The sequence below is a fragment of the Metopolophium dirhodum genome, chromosome 3 (genome assembly GCF_019925205.1).
Source record: "Metopolophium dirhodum isolate CAU chromosome 3, ASM1992520v1, whole genome shotgun sequence".
Taxonomy (NCBI): domain Eukaryota; kingdom Metazoa; phylum Arthropoda; class Insecta; order Hemiptera; family Aphididae; genus Metopolophium; species Metopolophium dirhodum.
In genome coordinates, this window is record NC_083562.1 from 12,919,783 (window position 1) to 12,941,494 (window position 21,712).

A 21,712-nucleotide genomic window follows, 5' to 3' on the forward strand; every position below is an offset into this window, starting at 1 on the left:
ATCGTTTACCGGGGGATATGTCCGTGAGTACGCGTTTTATACGATATTTTGACGTGGGAGAGACGGTTTGACAAATGGTCTTCTCCGGGTCGTTGTTCCATTCGTCGCCGCACACTAAGTAACACTAGAGTGTCGATAAACCTAACAAAACCTAATGAAACATCGCGTAGCTCGGCTCTCAGCTCGTGGACCGTGACTATACCGATACCGATCCAAATTGACTGTACTTATAATATTATTATTCTATAGTAGGTACCTATCGAGGAAAACGCATTATTATATTCTGTGGTTGTACCGAGTATCACCCTGCCCATTCCCACGGCTAGGGGCGTGCTCAAGGTAATATATGTACTTACATAATATACTCATAACTTATAATTAATGAATTTCTCAATTTTAGATGAGGAAGTTTGCTATTTTTTTTTAAAAAAACCCACGGCACGCCTATGATACATTATACCATACCAAGCCAACTTTAGCCACACCTCACGAGTTACGCGTCGTGGAAAGCTGGCTTAATAGGTTTGAATTTCCATGTCATGAGCATACATTTGAAATTACGGCAGTAATTATCCAAAATTAGTAATTACATTGTGATGAGAATGATACCTAAACAATACTTATTAGAGAATTAAAGAAAATGTATTTATTTTGAAAACTGTATCATATAATAATATGGTTATATTAACATTTGGTGAAAATTTAATGTATCTACGGTTATTAGTTTTTGAGTTACACTAAAAAAAACATCTATGCAGATTCTAGAATAAATCTCTTTCACAAATTGATTAGTTTTGATAGTTGAATACTAAAGTTTAGGACAAGAATTTCACCAACAATAGCAAAAATAACTATGCCTGGGTTTGAGTTTAATATTTTAAAACGTGAGACTGTGAGTTACACTTAAGAACAATTTGTGAACCACTATAAAAAATATAGTAATAATAATTAAAAATAATAAGACAAGTTTAATTTTAATTTTTTCAAACACATTTATTTTCAGAATAAGTATATAATACAAGTATGAATAATTTATAAAATTGAATTATAGTATTCACAAAATTAATAAACTACAAACACAAAATTATTAATGCATCTGTATGATAAAAATGTTATTTCAAAATATGATCTATACAAAAACATAATTAAACATTAAACATACAAATATAATTTTGTTTAATTTATGATATAAAACAAAATTATATATTTAATAATTACAATAGAAGACCAATTAAATTAGTATCTATTTATATAACAAAAAAAGAATACGTTAGAAATGCACTCTGATTTCTCACAATGTTGTCAGATGGAATTACAACAACAATTTTTAGAATTTAATTTTTTTCTAAAGGAATTTGATAGTTGATTACATTCATTGGTGAAAAATGAATGAATTTAAGTCTTTCTTTGCTCGATTAATCTGTTTTCTTCACACGTTTTTGCTTTGGACTTTGTGCCTTTTGTTTATCTATAACGCATAAAAAAAACCTTTAAATATTTATATTTTACATAATAAATTAATATTTATTAAGTAGAAACTTCTACAAGATTCATTACTCAACAACACAAACTTCAAAAATAATTTATTGGTATCAAAATATTTAAAGTAATAATAATGAAAAATATAATATTTTAATATATTCATTTATTCACTATGAAAAGGCTTAACAGATACAGACACCCTGTGTTGGGTATATCATAGGGTAGTAATTTATACAATTTAAAAGCAATTAATTGGAATAAAAACTCAATATTCTAAAAGTAAATCATGAAACTGCATAATATCATATTGAAATAATGGTATTGGATGTCAAATGTCTTTTTAGTGTTTGCAGATTAAAGTTTTAATTTTATGTAAGCTACTGAGGAAGTCAAAAATCTAAAATTTACCTACTGAATATTTATAAATGATTCCTTTTAATGGACTTATGAGAACTACTTACTATAAAAAAAAATCAAGGACATTTTTGCTTTTCTAACCATAATTCAACTTTTTTCCGTTGACCACTTTTTAATGTTATCTTTAAAAACCAAACTTACTTAGGTGATTGAGAACATTCTTAGGAACCCAGTCCATATCAATTTGTTTGCTAGTTTTTGTTCCAGTTTCCAAATTTGTTCTTGTGCGACTTGGCAGACCACCACCAACGCGTTTCTTGCCCACAGAGTATAGAAACTGTTGTCCACCGACCAAAAGAAGAACACACGCAGCAGCCATTAAGACATACAAAAACAGAGTTTCACCATCCAAACCTTCTTCAACTTCAATGATGTTTACGGTATCGTTGTATAATTTACTAATCATTTGTTTTCCTTCCTAAACAAATAAACAATTATGAAATATAACTTAAAAAATTATAAAATAAAAACCTTACATAGTCTCTATAAGCAAGATTGATGCTGAGTCCAAATGGACGTCCGGCAAATGCGTCAGCTGGGATAAAAGCATAGCCAAGAGTAGCCTGGGATCCTGGTGGAATGGTTTTCTCTAACAAGACAGTAGTGAAATTTTGAATGTGGAAATTGAAATCCATAGGGTAACGAAGTGAAGCATCCAAAGTTTCCAAAACTAAATCATTAGATCCTTTATTGGTAAATCCCACGAGAAATTCAGACAAACGACCAGCTGGCAATTCTAATAAAAAAATAAAACACATTATAAATGATATAGTTGAGAAATAGGTACAAATAAATAATAAGAAAATATAAGATTTATTTTTGTAGTTATTATCAATTATATTTATGGTTAATTTTTCATGATTCTATATATATTATTCTGTATGCAAATTGATTTTCTAATTCATACATTCACTTTGTTTAATTATTTATCTACAAAATTAAACAAAATTGCATACAATCATGCTTATTCATACTATTTACAAAATTAGACCTATAATGTTATTTTTGTCTAATCAAGAATTAATTGGTACAATATTTACGCTCAAAGTATTTAATAATGTTAAGTGTTATCAATAATAATCAATAACTAGTAATTATTATTACAACTCATAACATGTGTATAAACTCAACCATTTCTTTATAGTTTTTATAAATCAGTAAGAATTGGTAGTTAATATAGATTAAAATATTACACCGTAGTGTAAAAGTAAAACATACATCCATGAACATTATGTCAATATTTGTATTTTAATGTATACTACCATCTAATTATAACTAATAGCACACTGCTATATATCTAGAAACATTAGATACCGTTATATAACTATATGAAACTGTTAAGCTTGAAACACTGTTTAAGAGGAGCGCAAAGGCTTGTAATTTACCAATGCTGGCTTTTTCCTCGAACACAGGTTTGGTGAACAGCAAGTACGTGTCAGCATCCGTCGGCTCCAAGTCTTCGATCGTAGACTCATCGCCCTCTGTCTCGACTAATCCTTGGTCCTCGCTAACAATCATCTCTTCATCTGCGTCGATTTCGTCTTCAGCTCGCGCTACACCTGTAACAACACACGTATTATTTGGGTCAGGATTTTTAAAAAACGAGCTGAACACCAGTCATTGGTACTACTACAATACCTGTGGACACGGCAAGCAGGGACAAACACAGCAATATCCACTTGAACTCCATCTTCGAATTAGGTAGCGTACTTATCGCAAACGAAATTCGAACCTCGAGAGAGCAACTACTAAGAGACGATGTGATGAAAGTAACGGACACGTCTAACAACCACGGCACCTCATCGTTACGCGTCCACACGGCGGCCAATGGACTCAATGACGTTGCCGGCTGTAGTTGCGGACGTGGAAAACGTCACGGCACACGGGACGATTAGCCGTCGGTAAGTCAGGCTGGCAAACCTAATTTTTCCATTTTCATATTTTTGAGGAAGTCGGAATCTGATAAATCTTATCACGGGACCCAACTGTCCCCATCATTCGGTTTCATGATTTCTCAGTTATCTCTCTAAACGCAGTCCATTTGTTTATATGTAATATGTATTAACATTTATTTTTTACACTAGAGGTTCATAATCATAAAAATATGCAATAATAGTATTATAATTATAATTTTGAAGTTTAGGATTGTTCATTTAATTTCAATATTGATGAAGTACCTCCACTAGGAGGTCTATTGACTATTCTCTATGTGTTTCAAGTGTGTACTATTGTTGTAATATTATAACAATTAAGCGTATTCAATTGTTCCATTGCTGTAACAGTGTAATAGATTGCCTACAAAAAATCAATTATGTTTAAAAAAAAAATGTCAATATTAATATAAATGAATGCTATTATTAATGGAAGCCGTTAAGGACAGGCGACAGCTGCTGGCGCTGCCACTCTGACAGGCTGTATTATATGTTACAACTTAGTACTTACGTCTTACTGCAGCGCAGAAAGTAGACGGACCTAACAATTAAAAATTGATACTATTCACTTTGTGATATCTGTATACATCGTTATCGGCTATCGCTATAATGGCTTGTACCGCTTATAATATTCAATTCAGTGTTCATTACGGAGTTGTGTCGCAAACAACTAATAATATTATGTAATTAATAAACGTCATTTATATAGACTTTTGCGTGTTATTAATTCTTATGAAAATATTACACACTTTTCAAATTATAAGTACAATTTTTGATATTTTAATATTATATATCAATCCCTTATTTGTTTGAAGCCATTTAAATCACTATTTATATTACTATATATTTTACCTACTTAATATATTACCATACAAATGAAGGTGAACACAATGTTAGAATGAATTTTGTGTAATAAACTAAAAAGGTTATATCAAAAACTAATAATTTTTTTTTTTAATAAACATTATTTTGTGCTTAAATATGCTAAACAAAAATCAAAGAAATTTATTCAATGCAAAAAAAGGAATTTTATTAAAAATCATTCAAAAATACATAATAGGTACAATTATTAGGTATTAAAAATGCTAATATTAAAATTCAATTTAAATATAGTTTTCAATGGCACTATTGGCATATACATTAAAATAGTAAGTATATATATATAATAGTTCCATAAAAATAAAAATAAAAAACAAATAAATTAAAAATCACAATTATTAAATAAATGCTAAGAATTCAAATGATCTTGATTGGAAGTGGTAATCAATAGTCTGAAAATCTGAAATATAATAAAATGTTATCGTTGTTAAAATAATTTAGGAACATCCAAATTAACAATTTAATCCTAGAAATGTTAACTAGTTTAATCCGGCTCCATTTTTTTTGCGTAAAATACGAAAATTGTATTTTGTGTACGATGTGCTTGGTAAATAGTATTATATATGTACACACTACAGTATTGTCTATTAAGCCCCTTGTGTGTTTGTGTACTATCCGTCTGTATACTAAAAACATAGGTGGATATTTGATAAAATATTTATTTATTATTTTTTTTTTTGGGGGGGGGGCTTAAATCTGTCTATTTGAAGTGAGCTAATATTATGATATCAATAACATAAAAAAATAAGATATTTTATTAAATAAATAGAATTATTAGGATTTAATAAATCCCCTATAAGCAAACCTCCCCACAATCTCCACCTATATGAGTCTAATAAATGAGTAATATTAAAATAAAAGCATTGGCTTTTCGTTTTTTATCGTCGATTAAGGTTTGTTAAAACATTCCTTATAAATACCTAAAAAAAATTATCATGGAGGTAAAAACAAATTTAATTATCATTGTAAAACTCGATACATTTTATTTAAAATTATATTGGTTCTAATTATTATAAATATTTAAATTTAAAGGTTATGGTTTCCAATATTTTATGGGTTTTCAGATTACTTAATCAGTTCTTTTCGGTTCGGTTTCAGTCGGCAGTCACTGATTTAAATATCTATATGAGTATATGACTATTATATAGTATCTATAGCAATAAAGGTTTATAAGACTATATCTGAAATCCATATATGATTTTTCGATCTCGAGTTAAACCTACCTATATTTTAAGGTCGTTAGTATAAACGCGGTAAACATTTATAGTTACTTTAAAATTTAAATTAATAAATGTGGGTATCTACAAAAATTGCTATTTTCTAGTTTTATACTAAAATTAGATTTATAATTTAGAAGAATATTATTATTGCTTATACCTCGGTAATTCAAAACAATTATTTTTTTTATAATATTATTTTTATAATTTATGATAGGTTTTTTAGGTAGGTAGGTACTTAAATGTTTGCCCCACCAGCACTTACCCTCCGTCGGAATGGCTGCCCGATTGCGCCGAACTAGCCGAATAACTGGCCTGGAACGGACCGAATCCGAAACTGGCGGACTGGCTGTGGGCCCCGCTCTGGCTGTGACCGTTACCGCCACCGTGGCCGCCCGAAAAACTTCCCGCCGAAGCGTAACTTCCCGCACCGCCACCGCCGTGGTGTTGTTGTGGCCGCTGCTGGTGGTGGTGTTGTGGCTTATGGTATTGTGGCCTATGATGGTGCTCGGGCCTGTGATGGTACTCTGGCTCGTGTTCGGGCCTATGATGGTACTCTGGCTCGTACTCATGCTCTTCCTGGTGATAGTTGTGATGGTGTTGCTGTGACTTGTACGGCTTTTCGTAACCGGTTAAGATTCCGAAGAACGGACTGGCCGACCGAATGGGCCTGACCACCGCGGGGTCGACTTGCACCTCTCGATGTACGGACAACACTGCCGGTTCGTCCACGGACTCCATAACCTGGGCTGACACAAACTGTCTGTACTCGGCTGAAATGCATTAAAATTTTAAAATTATCATCATTGATTAAATATAATATATACCTAATATACATATACATTAAAAAATGAATAAATATTAAAGAGCTATACGTATTACAGTATATTATATTATACTGTATTTTATTATTTAAATATTTAATCAATGCAACAATAAATAACCTATTCGTTTTCTTTTTTATTGTAAATTATTTTTCTTATCATAATTTTAGTGATAATTAAAAAATCGACAACAACTACATACTTTTTGAAGCATTGATTTTCAAAAAAATTCTATTCATTATTCATATTCAATATTCATATTGCAGTATAATTACGATTTATTGGCCGTTGCCCATTAGTTACAATAAATTTACTTTTTTACATTAAATATATTAAAACTAATTTATTTTATTCGGTAGTATGGTGGTGGTGGTGAGCATTTGAATAATAGGTACGTGTACATGTACGTGCACCTATAATTGTTTTAGAAATGCATTACTAATTTTTATTTGCTGTTATATTATGTAAAAACATACCTAGGTACCTACTATTTTATAAATGTATGTATAATATAAAATCTATATATTATCTACACTTGAATATTTAAATACATTTAAAAAAATAAATAGATAAGTTTATTTTGATTTGTAAATTTGTAATATTTTTTTGTGAAAAGTATGAATATTGCGGTTATATATTAGTGTAAATTACTAATACTATTTTTCTGGTATTTACTATTTTTTCTATCGCATATTATTAGAATAAGACCTAGTGATTTATGATACTATTTAGAAACGCGTAGGTATACATTGTATATAAAATATATTTTACCTGGTTGCGGTTCTTCGGGCACCGGAACAGGAATGGCTCGTGCGAACACCGCTAGCACAACGATGAGCATAAAGCCACTGCAGGCAAACATTTTCTGTGTTAGAGACATGTTTTAATTCCTATAGGTATTTTATTCTCGTGTCGAAGTCTCCTAGATCTAGCTAGACTTGCACGTTGTACCGCCGCCGAATGAAAATGAAAACTGTAACATGACAACACAGACAACGCCGTTTTATAATGTTCCCACCAAATAACAATATTAAGGTTGTTTCGATGCTCAAGGATTATGATGATGATGGTACAGGTACGTTACAACACTTACTATTGGTGGCATATTGTTTACAATTCGCTAACCGGTCGTCGTGAATAACTTGAAAATACATAGAAAATATCAATATTCGGATTGACGTCACAATCGTATTAAAATAAATGATACATTTTACAGCATAGGTATAAACGTATAATACCTCTAAATAGTTGGGTAATAATAATATATATTTATCCATTAATAGGTATGTTTTTTCTACGTCTATTAAAAAAAAACGATACAATTATTTATAATTATATACATTAGTTCAGTTTTCAAACATAAATGTAGGTACCCACGTATACATATTGTTTAATTAATGCAGGGTTATCCCATGGTATTTTTCTCATTATTTTTCTTATTATATCTCTATAATATTATAATATACAATATATTTTATAACCATTAAAAATTTAAACAGGTATCTATTATATTTTAAAATCAAAGCCTCCTAGGTCAATAGCATCGCCTGTTCATAAAAATAATAATTAAGATAGAAGTTTGTAAAAATTATTATAAACTATGGAGAATTACACCCGTTTAAGACAATAGACCTACCACCTACCTACCTAATATTTATAATAATTTTGAATGTACTCAATTACTAACAACTAACAAGTGGTAAGCTTAAAATTATTTGACAACGGGATAAAAATAAAACCAACCAACTATCCTTTTCATATACCTAGTTGACAATTTTAAAAAAATTATCACTTTTAATTAACATGATTCTGAATGAAAATATATTTGGATTAAATATTGACTGCATTTATATTTAAAACTTAGTATCCAAGGTCATCTTTTGTTTTCTTAAATGAGCTAAATGTAGTGATACATTATAATTATAATAATTTATAGTGTTCGTTACCGTGGATGACCTCATATATGAGTTATTTTTTTGATTAAATTGTAAGTTTTTTAAATTTTTTCTTAAACTTTTTTTTTTGACATGACATTGCGTATCATTACAAAAATACTTCGTCGAACTCCGAGTAAAAAAATGGCTAGGTAAAAAAAGAAAAAAAAACAGATCTTTTTAAGCACTAGAAAGATGTGATAGGTATCATAAATAAATGCTAAGTAAATTGAATTAAAGTACACTTATTTTCTTTCAATAATTTATTGACTTGCCGAGAAATTATTTTGAGTAGAAATGTCCACTATAATATTATAAATTATAATTAACTTCTAATGTCTTTTGTTTATTTTGTTCATCTTATTTATCGTGCGCTGTGTCATATAATTATATAAAGTGGTATATAATTTCTCGCCAAGTAAATAAATTATCGAAACAAAATAAGTGTACTTTAATTCAATTTACTTAGCATGTATAGTATCAATAAGTACTTTTTATTATTTTGTATTCTTTGTTTGTACACTTTAGGTAGCATATTTAATATTTATAATTAAATAATACCAATATATTAGTGTACGCGAAGTCCGAACACAGTAATAACTAACAACAGTAATAACACACTAATACTAGTAATAATTACAATTTAACAAATTATATTAAAATATTAAATAAAATATAACAAATTTAAGGCATAATGTGATTTAATGAAGCGATAGTCGATAGCGAAATGAAATAAATAATAAATACGTTCGTCATGTTTCGTACAAAATGATACACAATCATATAACAGGGGAGTGTTTTGGATGTTGAAACACCATCAATCGGCCGTATTTATGCAAACATATACCTATGTACTATATGGCATATTGCATAATGTGATTAAGATATCTAAAAAATATGTTGTTGTATACAGACTCGGGTATGATTATTGATTCAATTTCGTATTTCATATTATTATTATGGAGATTAATGACTTTAAAATGGACTACTAAAGAGAGTGTTTTAAGCCCTCACATTGTAAAATTGTCTCTTTTGGTTGTCGTAATAATTTTAAATGGTTAAAACCTAGTTTAAACAATCATTATAGGCTTAATACCTTGAATATATTAAAAGTATATGCCTGAAAAATTGGGGCCGTGTTTACGTATAAAAATAGTAGCTAATACCCTGCAAATCGGGGCCGAGTTTACAATAAATTTACCTTTTTATCACTCGACATTGTCGGACCGAGCTTACAATTACCCACATAGCCCATCGGGACATAATTAATTAAATTTATATTTTGATAAACCAGGAAGACAGAATCGACATGTGACGTCCTTGATGTCCTAATGGTCGTTTACGTGGATGGTGCGATATGAGAAATAACGAAAAATCCGAAATGAATCATTCAATTAAACTAAAAGTAAATACCATTAAATTATTCCGACTACACTTATGTGGGCGAGGACTGGCCTTGGATTGTTTTATTATGTTTAATAACCCCGTTTCCTGATTGTTTATACTTATTAGTTATTTGTGAGTATTCTTCTTCCTAGATCCAACGTATTTCCATAATGTTAATAAATTATCTGATTATGCATGAAAACATTATGGATAAGTTTTATATAAATTCAATTAAGAATAGGTAAATAACATTTTGAATGAGAATCAACAGCATCTCTGACTGTAGTCGAGTCCTTGACCCTTACTATTTGTCCTCGTTTATAACAATAAAATAATAAACACGTTGGAAGTTAGGGTTGCGTATTTCAAGCTCCTACGGTTACAAAAATGGTTAATACATAACTTTTACAATGATATAATATTATATACGCGTATTCATTGAATACTGCATTACATGTACAATATTTTATAATTATAAAATGACAATAAAAAAAAACAGTTGCTAATTTTTTCATTATCATTACAGTAGGTATTTGAGTACCACTTTTTACCAGCCATAGCTGGTGCACCAGGTATACACATCTTTATATTATTTTTATGTTGATTGACTAATGTTTAATTAAAATATTATTTGGGTACTATATCTACCTATTCTACCTACTATATTTATATATTTATTATATTATGTAGCTATTTATCTTAGCTAATACTAAGCTGATTCGACTACATGTCGAAGTGATAGACGTTTAGACGTTTAGTAATTAGTGATATACCTACCTACTAGATATAATCACCAATCTCAGTGAGGTCCGTTTTTTAAGAAGGTTTTCTTTGTCCAAATGGGCACATAGTTAAGTACAGACGTACAGTTGACAGCCACAGTAAATATACATTTTGGTTATATCTAATACGTGTCCACTATCCAGTAAAATAAATGGTAAATTATAGATAGGCACTTACTTAAGATTATCCAAAAAAATATTAATAAATAAATTACAAACAATATAATGTGTGTATTGTTTTTTGATTCTGAGTGGACTGCGGAGTGATGTATGTACCTACTGGTTTTACAATTATATATTTTTTTAGTATCTATCACCTTTTTGGGTCATAAACATTTTACAATCTCCAAATTTGAGAGTGGTTTCTGGTTGAAAATTGGATCAAAAGTACAAAATGACCCGTACTTTTCAAAGTATAGTATGCAAATTGACCATATCAGTTATTGCCAACATTAATTTAATTTTTTGTTGTATTCCTAAAATGAATAACCGTAGGGACTTGATATTTTTATCAAATATTTAAATTAATATTATTTATAATTTTCAAAATATTTTAACTCTTCTTGAGCTATTTATATATAGTTGAAAATTCAATACAAACTTTCCCTTACAGTCACTTGTTTACAGACACGCACTTGTAAGACGGAGACAACACGTGGCGAGAAACTTATTACCAAGTTACAATTTGTGACTTAGTTTCAATGTTATACACTTTTAAAGTCATAGAGTAGTTATGGTTTATACTCAAATTATAAAAATGAAATATTAACTGAAAACAATTTATTATTTATTTTGTTTGCATTTTTTCTGTGCTTAATTTTATTAATAATAATATTCTAGATACCTATATTTATAACATTCTCCTAGAGATTCGAAAATAAAGTGATAATTTCTTCAAAATCTGCTTTACCTACCTACTTGTTTATTCTATAATTCAACTGTCAATAATGCCAACGTAAGACACATTTCTTAGTTCATAGTTTACCTTCAATATTTTTTTGTAATTATTAATATTATTTTCTCACCAATGAAATACTAATACTCAATAATAATATGTCAATATACATTTGCCACCCCAAGCAGCAGGCTACACTCCCCCTCCCTAAATACGTGCCTGCAGGTTACAAATAGAAACTATAATAACATTTATAGTATAATTTTATTTAATACAATACCTACATTACAGTTTTTAAATAAATTAAAGAATTAAAAATAATAATACGAGTGATGGCTGATGCTTTAAACTTCCCCTCTCAATAAATACGTCATTGAACTTACTTAACTGTTTAAGAATATAAGATAGTGACATAGTGTATAATAATGTATCTATATATGTTTATACGTGCTGTACTGAACACTTGAATAAACTAATAAATTCTAACTTGCAGAGTCCAAAAAATATATCTGCTATTCTCATACAGGCCTAGTTTAAGTTTGTATTATTACGTGCCCGATGGGAACGTGGTAAATACCACACAGTACATATACGGATATACGTGAACTGTGAAGGTATATGAATTTAACACGTCGGTACTTTATGATTTCCAAGTATAATTAAATTTAATTGAAGTATTGAATACTTAAATATTTCGTCTGACAAAATATTTACAATGTACTGTGTATTGGCATTTGTTTTTACGGTTATGAGCACAATAAGATGTGTTCCATTGGTAAACTTAGAACATTTGGATAATTTGAAGAATTCGTCAACAATTTTGGAAACGTTAAATACCATTGACATATTGAACTCTATGAATTTTATGTGTAGAAAAAACGAAACAAAAAAAGGTACGGACAAGCTCAAATATTACTGTCGAGATTTAATTAAAGAAAACGGTATCTATTTATCGTTGGAATATATTATAGAGACCAAAATTAACGAGATTCGATCCAGTTTGGTTAAATTTTTTAATTTAGAAAATAAAGCAATTGTATGTAGAGGAATGAGGCATTTATTGCCGATAATTATGTATGGAATATTTATTAATAACACAGTAAATGGAAACAGTGGAATAGACACGTTATTTGAAAAATTATTTAAAAAAAAGTCGGATTTTTTGAACGACGAAAATTCAAGTATTGAAAAAAAATTTCAACAAACAAAAGCATCAACGGTGAAAAATGGCAGAACAAACAAAAAACAATACGAAAGCCCAGAACAAAGTAATGAAGAATTCTCAGTAACAAGTAACAGTGTTATGGAAAATATTATGACAATAGTTCAGTTCATTTTACCTTTTATCGAAAAACTTGACTGTTTCCATAATTTGTACAAAATAGACAAAATAACGACTGTCAATAAGTCTGATCGCAACTCATTGTTATTATTGATTTTTGACAAAGTAAAGATCATGTACAGGAAAGAGTGTTACGCCGACTTCGATGCCGCAGCACTACTGCAGAACAGGGACGGAGGATGGAAATTCGAGCGCAAGTACGATTCGATCCCTTTGCTTGTCAGAGAAATCGACAGGCTGTCCGTGGCAATACAGAAAGATTTGCAATCGTTGTTTGTGAAATTTCTTCCCGCATATGACCTTAAGCGGCCGTTGCAGCAGTGTCCGGATGTGTCGATCGTGTTCTATCACACGTTCAACAAGTACCACGATCCTGAAGTTTGGAGACTGATCGGCAACGAGGCCATCGTGGACCATTCGTCCGATCCCGGCAAAGCGGCAGCGACGTCGATGGACCAAGTCGCGTCGAATCTAGCAAAAAAGATCCAAGGGACCACGGACAGACTTACCGCGTTAATATCGATAAAGGTCAGGTGCCGTTGTTACACGTACTTAAATCTTTTGATGAAATTATACTACTGTAGTGTGCGCGTATTGGTGGAAAACGTGCGAGAAGTCCGACGGTCGGCCCAGGCGTTGGAGCCGATCGATCAGCACAAAGTTTACCGCTTGTTACATGACAAAATTAAGGGACTCTGGACAGCTGAGTGTTTTATTGGTGACGACATCGGTGCGATTGATGAGTTATTGGATCGAGACGGTAGTGATAAATATTTCCGAAGCGCCTACGCCGCCTACTGGAACTGGAATGCTCGAACCGTAGGCAAGGCGATCGAAACCGTATCGAATTATTCGCCAGACCTGGGCTTCGTGGAGGGATTTGGTCCGTTGTTACAGGAGATTCGACGGATCCAGGTCCAGCCTGAGATTGAGATGAAATCAATTGAGTATCTGGTCAATAGGTACAAGTGGGGTGAGCGAGCGTACAAGGATCACTGTTTTCCTGGTGTGTATGACGACAATGTGTTCACGTTCAGCAACAACATGAAACGGGCGTTGCAAGTCACGACCGATAACACAACGATGAGATTAACTCTGGGATGGATAATGACGATGACTGACACTCTCAACGACGACTTGGAAGCCGATTTAGATTTAATCAATAATAAGTTTCCATGATGCGTAAGTGTAATAATATTAGCTTTAAGTGGGTACCAAACTAAATAGGTACCTACTGAGTACTGACAGTTATCGAAATGAAAGAAAGATTAATAATCATTTAATATACGTAGGTAGTGCAGCAAATATAATTTTTTCATTCTAAGACAGAGGATCATCTGCCATCATTATTCATCTACCTAATATTGTTAGATACCAAAAAGCTGCTATCTTATTTTGCCAATAATTTCATATTATATACATAGTTTGACACATTCAATTTTTACAATAAATTATTAGGTACTATCTATCTAATAATTATTAAAAATGTATCCTGCCTCAGCGGTATTGACTCTTAAGTGCGTAACTACACACTGAAATTTAAAATATTGTATTTAATTGAATTTTTTTTTATTATTTTATTGTTATTTGCTAGGTACAATAAGTAAAAATGACAAGATGTAGAATACATTGGTATTAAAATATTATTTTCCCTCTTTATCCTGCACAAGTGGGTCAGTAAACACTTTTCTTATATAGACATACTTCAAAGGGTAACTCTCCCCATTTTACATTATAAATATATTCTGTTCAACACAAGATGACCGATGGGTTAATGGCAGTGATGAGTTTTCATCCGCTTCCCCAACCAAATCAATGTGCAAGGCCAGTGCTTTGAAACAAAGCCACATCCCTGCGTACAAGTTACAAGCCACTGACCACCGTTTGTATGTTGAATAGAGTATAGGAGTATGAGAATTGGGAGACTACAGTAAATGTTTTAATGCTAAGTATTTTATTTATTTATCAGGCAAACAAAGAATACATTAATATATAACTTAATTTTAATATATCATACATGTAAAAATAAAGCAAAACTTATTTATCATATTTCCGTACGCATAGTCAATTTATGTGATACACAAATTGACTATGCATACAGACAATAGTTTAAATATTTAAACAAGTATTCAGTAAAAGAAATCAATACTAATACTAACTATAATAATAAATACAACACATAAAATAAAGTATTTCCTATTTCACTATTAAATTTGATAAGCATAAAACTATATAATAATAATAAATTATTTTTAAAGAGAGTAATAATTTAAATCTTTGAATGGTGGTGTTTTAGTTCCATTTGTTGAGGATCGTAATTTACGTTTAAAGTTATTTAAATAATGATTATTTTCTTGATCACAGTATTCAGTGTTTACACAAAATACATCCTCATACTCTGAATTTTTTTTTACACATTTACCTAGCACTTTTTCATTACCACTTCTTAACCGCAATTTTAATGTTGTTTGATTGTTTAATTTTCCTACTTGAATAATATCATTGTTACACACATTTGTAGAGTATGAAATATTTTGGCTTTGGTCATGTATATTTAGATTAGACATTTTATTTCTTTGAGAAACTGTTGAATCATATCTATGTTTGGTTTCATTTTCTATATTATTTTGTGGGTATTGTTTGTGCTGAATAACACTAGAATTTGGAATCAATTTTTTTTCAGCATCCATTACACCCATAGATCGAAGAGTTCTTGAACAAATACTTCTTAAAGGCCTATTAGGCTTTATGTATACATAAAGGGATTTTTTTTTCTTTACTTTAGGAAGATTTATTATAATATTAGATATTTCTTTATGTAAATATCTAACATTTATATTTTTACTGTATTCAGTAATATCAGCCAATGAATTCCAGTTGTCAATATTATTACATATTGTATTCCATTTTCCTGAGCCAAAAACTCCTGACGGATAAGGTTCATAAGGAATTTTTCCGTGGATATTCTGTAAAACAAAAACTAAATTAAATTATTTAGTCAATCTAAAAATATAGTAGTGCATACAAATTTTTACAGTGATTTTGAAATAGTTTAAAAAATCAGATAAAAAAAAAACAAAATATATTATAAAGCCCATTGTACTTACATGATTTACTGGTAAGTTAGTAGATAGATCAAATGAGTTCTCAAAGTCTTCTCTATATAATTTACTGCTACCAAAATACCAATACACTGATTTATTTTGGTCAGAACCTAATGGTTTCACGTTTAACATGTGCCATATTTTAGGATTTTTGGAGATTTTATTTTGAATATGTTTAACATCAAGAATAAGATTACAAAATATGTAAAGAGCTTCAACTTTTTGTTTACGTGTTAAATCATCAAAATATGTTGCTGTATCTAGTGAATATTTGAAGTTGTAAATCTGAAAAATATATAAGGTACCTAATTTTTAATATTGGAACCTTTTACAGACCTATAATAAGGAAAACTTAAAAGACTACTATTTATCTTTGGGCATTAAAATTTTATTATTATTACAATACACATACTGAAACAGTGTAATTTACTAATTAGATACCAAAAGTGGACAAAACTTGTAATTTACAGGTGGTTATCTAATGATGACAAATGTATAACTACTGTTTACCTTTATAATATGTGTATTTAGAGAAAAATTCATGTGTTTGGCATAATCTTTTGTTTTTTAGTAAAAAAAAAAAAACAAAACATGTTAGGAAATAGATCTAAACTAAATACTTAAAGCCTTTATTGATATATTCTGAATGTATTCTGTTCCAGGCCTTAATACTCATGTGTTTTATAATATAACATATTAATATTAATTTAAACTTACACTGCATTTACTCGCAAATTTTTTTTTCATAAAATTCCACCATTCATTTGTGTTTGGATCATAAAAACCACAAATTTTGGTAAATCGAATAGCCATATCAGTCAACAAATATGAATTTTCTTCAATTGCATTTTCAAGTTCCTGTAAATTTGTTATTGTTAAAAATAGTAAAATACATTTTTTTTTGTTATACACTCTTATTGAATATTAATTATTGACTCATTGAGTCAAGTTAAACAGACTACAGAGTTAACTTTTATAAGATAATATTTTGATGAGTATTTTCAAATAATAGTAATATTTATACATCTATCATGTATATTTGATCATTATTATACACAATAGGTCTGTGAATTTGTAATAAATAAATACATATTATTTTTTACCAACCACCACTAAAGCCAAGCCAACAATAGTAAAAATGTATTATATGTATAACTGTATAAGAAATATGGATTCACTATACATATATAAAATAAAGACATTTGTAAGTTTGTAATGAAATAAAATATGAAATGAGCAATAAATTGGTATATAAATATTTCAATTACTCACTATATTGATAAATTTGTTTTTAAAATGAAGTAAAAATACAAAAAATAAATAAATATATTTTATAAGAAACACTAATTAGTGTCTAACTAACAATTAATAAAGGGGCCCGGTGCCAGTTTTTAAAATTTTTTTGCAATTCTATAAAATTTGAAAATTAATTTTATATTTTAACTGCCACTTTAATGATAATACTTTTCCACTAGTTTACTGCCCAATACCTTTTTAGGGGGGTTGATAAGGTGTATTATAATTCCTTTTCCCTCATTATTTGAGTATAATTTTTTTAACATTTTGTACTTACATTTATGTCTATTCGACTGACATCTTTAGTGATAAGGGTGAAAACCTTACAAAAATGTGCAATGCTCGGTATCTCCCACCACGTTTGAATTTCTGAAATATAATAAATTATTAATACACCTACTATATATTTTATTAACAAACATATTTAAATAAAAAAAACAACAAAATCACATTAGATTTTATTTTGAATAATTTTGATACCTGTCAGTCTAAAATTTAAATTAAGTTTGAAGATCGCTACGAAGAAATCTTATTTTTTAAAGATCAGAACAAAAATGGAACATAGGTCCATCAACTATTATTATTTTATGAAAAAATGTTTAAAAATACAATTAACAGGGATATATAATTTTTTTGTAAATATAATTATTTTATTTCGTTATAATGGGACCCAATTACATTGAAGTCAAATTTTAAAGATATTATATTATTATATAATGTAGGTAACCATACATTCATTATGCATGTTCACCCCCATTTTTCCTTAAGTAATGAATTTATTCAAATTTTTGGAGCTTTGAAGTACCATGTTATCAAATCTTAGATTTTTTAAACCATTCAAGTAATGTTTTGTGTTGATAACAACAAAGTTTTTTTTTAAATGAGATTCATACTTTTTCATGTAAAATTTTAATTGTGCTGAACATTTAATTTGATTCCTATCTTTAGGATTGTTTAGTCACACTTTTAAAAAATTAAATAGAAGTGCATAAATGCATCATATTCATATTAAGATAAACAAATGTAAACCCCCTGAAATTTGAATTCACATTAAATAAAACAAAATTATACTATTATTCTTATTTATATCTGAATAGATTCACTCGGTAGTCTTAAAAACTACATCAAAATATATACGTATCTATAATATTAAAATATACGCATAATACATAAGCCGCAAAAAATAACAAAAATGGAGGGAAACTATTAATTGTTGTTTACAAGGTATATTGATCTATAAAGACCTATAAAGATCTTTACAGGCTTATGGTATTGATACGTCATGGTTGAATATACATTTTAGATTTTCCGACACTCTATAAAATGCTTATTCCTAATTAGTTATATAAACGTGTAAATAAGTACTCACCGTCCATCGTGATTGGTGAAAACTGATTTCAAATTTGGTATATGTACTATATATATAGTTATATTTATATGTCTATAGTATATTATTAGAAACCGCTGCACAATCAATACACATTATGAGTTGTCAGTATTCACTATTAAATATTAATAATGTATAAATGTGTCAATGTGTCATTCCCGTACTTCTCGAATTGCGTGATGATACCGTTTATAATTCATATGAATATAAGGTATAATGAATAATTATTGTAATATTCGCTGTCGAGAGTAAATACATATTATTAATTAGAAAATCGAAGTATAGACGTATTATATTGTACGAACTTAAACTATTTTAAAAAATCACTTCCTAGAGCATAACAATTCAGTACTCAGTACTCACATTGGCGGTCGACGGTAGACATTAGACAATGAAATGAGAGTCGGTACTCGGTAACCTGATTACAGAACCAGTCCAATCAGTGAGCAGTCTAAACACTCTAAACTGTTAACAGTCTCAAGTCTCAACCATAGACCTATCGCGGAGATCGAATTACGACGTCTTCGGTGGTGGACGAAAGTACTATATAGAACTACACTAACCAGTTGTAGTCAAAACATATATGTAGGTATAACATATTCAATATACTATATTGTATATAGTGCATTAGTCTAGGACAATATTAGCCATTAAGATAAGGCCATTTAGGTCATCAATGAACAAATCCAATCCATTTTGTATTTTTGTCCGTGAAAACTAAAAAGCTAAAAAGTCGTTGAAAGCTGTCAGTGTGACATCGAAAAGAAAACTAAAAGTTAGAAACTAAAAATGAATAAAGGATAATATCAGATTTTATTATACGTTTTGGGCATTCTGTACATGTCGCACACTCACACAATGACAGCGTTGTTCCCGCCTGTAGTTGTTGCCACGTTGCCGTTTCTTTCCGATAAAAGGTGTTTCAGACTTCACTCCAAATTTCCAATCAAAATATTATAACAAGACCAAAAGGGGAGGAGTGTTGAGGTGTTATACATCTACACTTATACTATAGTTAGTATACTGTTATATTGGCCATGGGGGCTTTAGCCTCCTCTCTTGAGATTTAGATGCTATTTCAAATTTTAATTTTTAATGATATGTTTCTCGTTTATTACCCTGTTGATTTGTAACAATGAGTAATTACTATATTATAATATAGTCAATAAGTATCTACTACCTATATATTTTGATCTCTATAACATTAACATAATTTACCTGCAATGTTTAAGATTTTTTACTTTAAACTATAGACGTGTTGTAACTTTGTAAGCCAACTCGTACAGGACAGCCAACAGGACGACGTACAGTTGAATATAGAATGAACTCAGGTGCAATAAAGTGTACCTAGTCTTATTCGAATTGTAGATGTTATGGTTTTATTATTCAGTTAAACGCTCGTTTTTTTTGATGCAATGTCCGGAACAGAATAATATTCTAAGTGTCTCGGAAATATTCAATTTCACTAGGATATTTTCTAAGTTCAAATTATTACTGTTCGGAAATATTTTAAGTACAAAATATAATTTTGTTTAATTAGCGTGAAGGTGCTTGTCCTGGCTTATGGCTAGGTCAGTTAGTCAGATCATGTCTGAAAACGGGCCGTTTCAGGATCTCCTAGGACTATCCTACCTCTGTCCCCCAGCCTATCGATATGAATATCTACATTCCCAACGATACGGTGTCCGTCCACAATCTTCTCGGAAATGGTTATGCCCACGGCCCACGCTCATCCCATGTAGCTGCATTTTGATTATGAACCGCGAAATGTTTTTTATTAATATGATTGATTATTATTTATATTTTTTATTTTTTGTATATTCTGTTACAAATGCGTTCAATATTATAATTACATTTCATCGTTCCGACGGTATATTAATCTTGTTTATACGCACGTTTTAGTTGTATGTGGATGTTAACCATTATCTTTCATTGTACCTACCCCTTTCTTAGAAAATATGCATCTTTCCTAATTACTTATCAATCATACAACCAGTGCCGCAACTAGGATTCTTGAGGCCCCGGACACAATACATTTATTGGGCCCAAAAACAAAATGTAGACAAATCAATATGTCATACCCTCAAAAGAATTATTATCTATTATTTTTGTAATTGGGGATTTTACTCTTAGATTACTCAAAAACAAAAAAAATTGATTCTGCGTAATTACGATTTGTCTATATTGCGCATGGACAAGAAAGAAAAAACAAACAGTGCGCTGACATTTTCTTTAGTTGTAACTTCGAACTTTTATATAATTTGTCTTGCACACGATGAGAACATAATGCAGTGACGAGTGACCTAGATAGGGGGTGCCGGCGGGGCCTCTAAACCAACACCAAATGGTCCCTTTTCAGGGGCATTACCACGGTTGACCCTGTAATTTTTGCGGCACTGCATGCAACCTGTTAATTTATTACCTCACCTATCTCTTGATGTCCGTGGTAGATACTTTCATAACATGTTTTTGTTATATGTATAACTCCTCGTTGATGTGTTCCGACTGAGTAAAATTGTAGTTTTCATACTTTGATAAATTAAAATTATAAACTTGGTAATGCTATTAGTAATTACAATAGGCAATAGGTAATAATTAACATATTACCCGTTGAAATTGTATGCAAAATGTTTTATTTTGTTTTATAATATGTATTATTCACCATGAACTGCTAGGCATAAGAGATACGTCTGTTTTATTCAACGCTTTGTAACGAAATTAGAGCTGCAATTAGGTATAATATGAGCGAAAATGCCAGATATTTCTAGGGAAACATTAATTTAATTAAAAACTGAATTATATTTTGAATTAGAGCTACCGCCACCCGATTTTCCAA

The 21,712-nt window shown here is 30.0% G+C and overlaps 3 protein-coding genes across 4 annotated transcripts; all 3 read right to left on the reverse strand.

Annotated features, from left to right (window-relative positions):
* Positions 1-967: 967 nt before the first annotated feature.
* LOC132941741 (translocon-associated protein subunit alpha) lies at positions 968-3,753 on the reverse strand. The gene is made up of 5 exons (XM_061009889.1): positions 3,538-3,753; positions 3,285-3,458; positions 2,376-2,635; positions 2,041-2,317; positions 968-1,468 (listed from the first exon to the last, which is right to left on the reverse strand). Exons 1-5 carry the CDS (start codon positions 3,587-3,589, stop codon positions 1,416-1,418), a joined length of 816 nt encoding a protein of 271 aa, XP_060865872.1. The 5' UTR covers positions 3,590-3,753; the 3' UTR covers positions 968-1,415.
* A 1,081-nt stretch (positions 3,754-4,834) lies between these two features.
* On the reverse strand, positions 4,835-7,738 carry LOC132941877 (uncharacterized). 2 transcript variants are annotated; one of them, XR_009664199.1, is made up of 4 exons: positions 7,522-7,738; positions 6,192-6,699; positions 4,990-5,109; positions 4,835-4,922 (listed from the first exon to the last, which is right to left on the reverse strand). XR_009664199.1 is itself a non-coding variant. In XM_061010096.1 (3 exons), exons 1-3 carry the CDS (start codon positions 7,628-7,630, stop codon positions 5,094-5,096), a joined length of 633 nt encoding a protein of 210 aa, XP_060866079.1. In that variant the 5' UTR covers positions 7,631-7,738; the 3' UTR covers positions 4,835-5,093. The 2 variants fall into 2 exon arrangements, 1 of the variants encoding a protein (XP_060866079.1); XM_061010096.1 differs by having other exon boundaries at positions 4,835-5,109.
* Positions 7,739-15,010: 7,272 nt separating this feature from the next.
* Positions 15,011-19,720, reverse strand: LOC132941758 (uncharacterized). Its single transcript, XM_061009914.1, has 6 exons — positions 19,240-19,720; positions 18,859-19,115; positions 17,767-17,858; positions 16,911-17,051; positions 16,197-16,478; positions 15,011-16,055 (listed from the first exon to the last, which is right to left on the reverse strand). The coding sequence occupies exons 2-6, from the start codon at positions 18,863-18,865 to the stop codon at positions 15,342-15,344; spliced, it is 1,236 nt and encodes a 411-aa protein (XP_060865897.1). The 5' UTR covers positions 18,866-19,115; positions 19,240-19,720; the 3' UTR covers positions 15,011-15,341.
* Between the last annotated feature and the right edge of the window lie 1,992 nt (positions 19,721-21,712).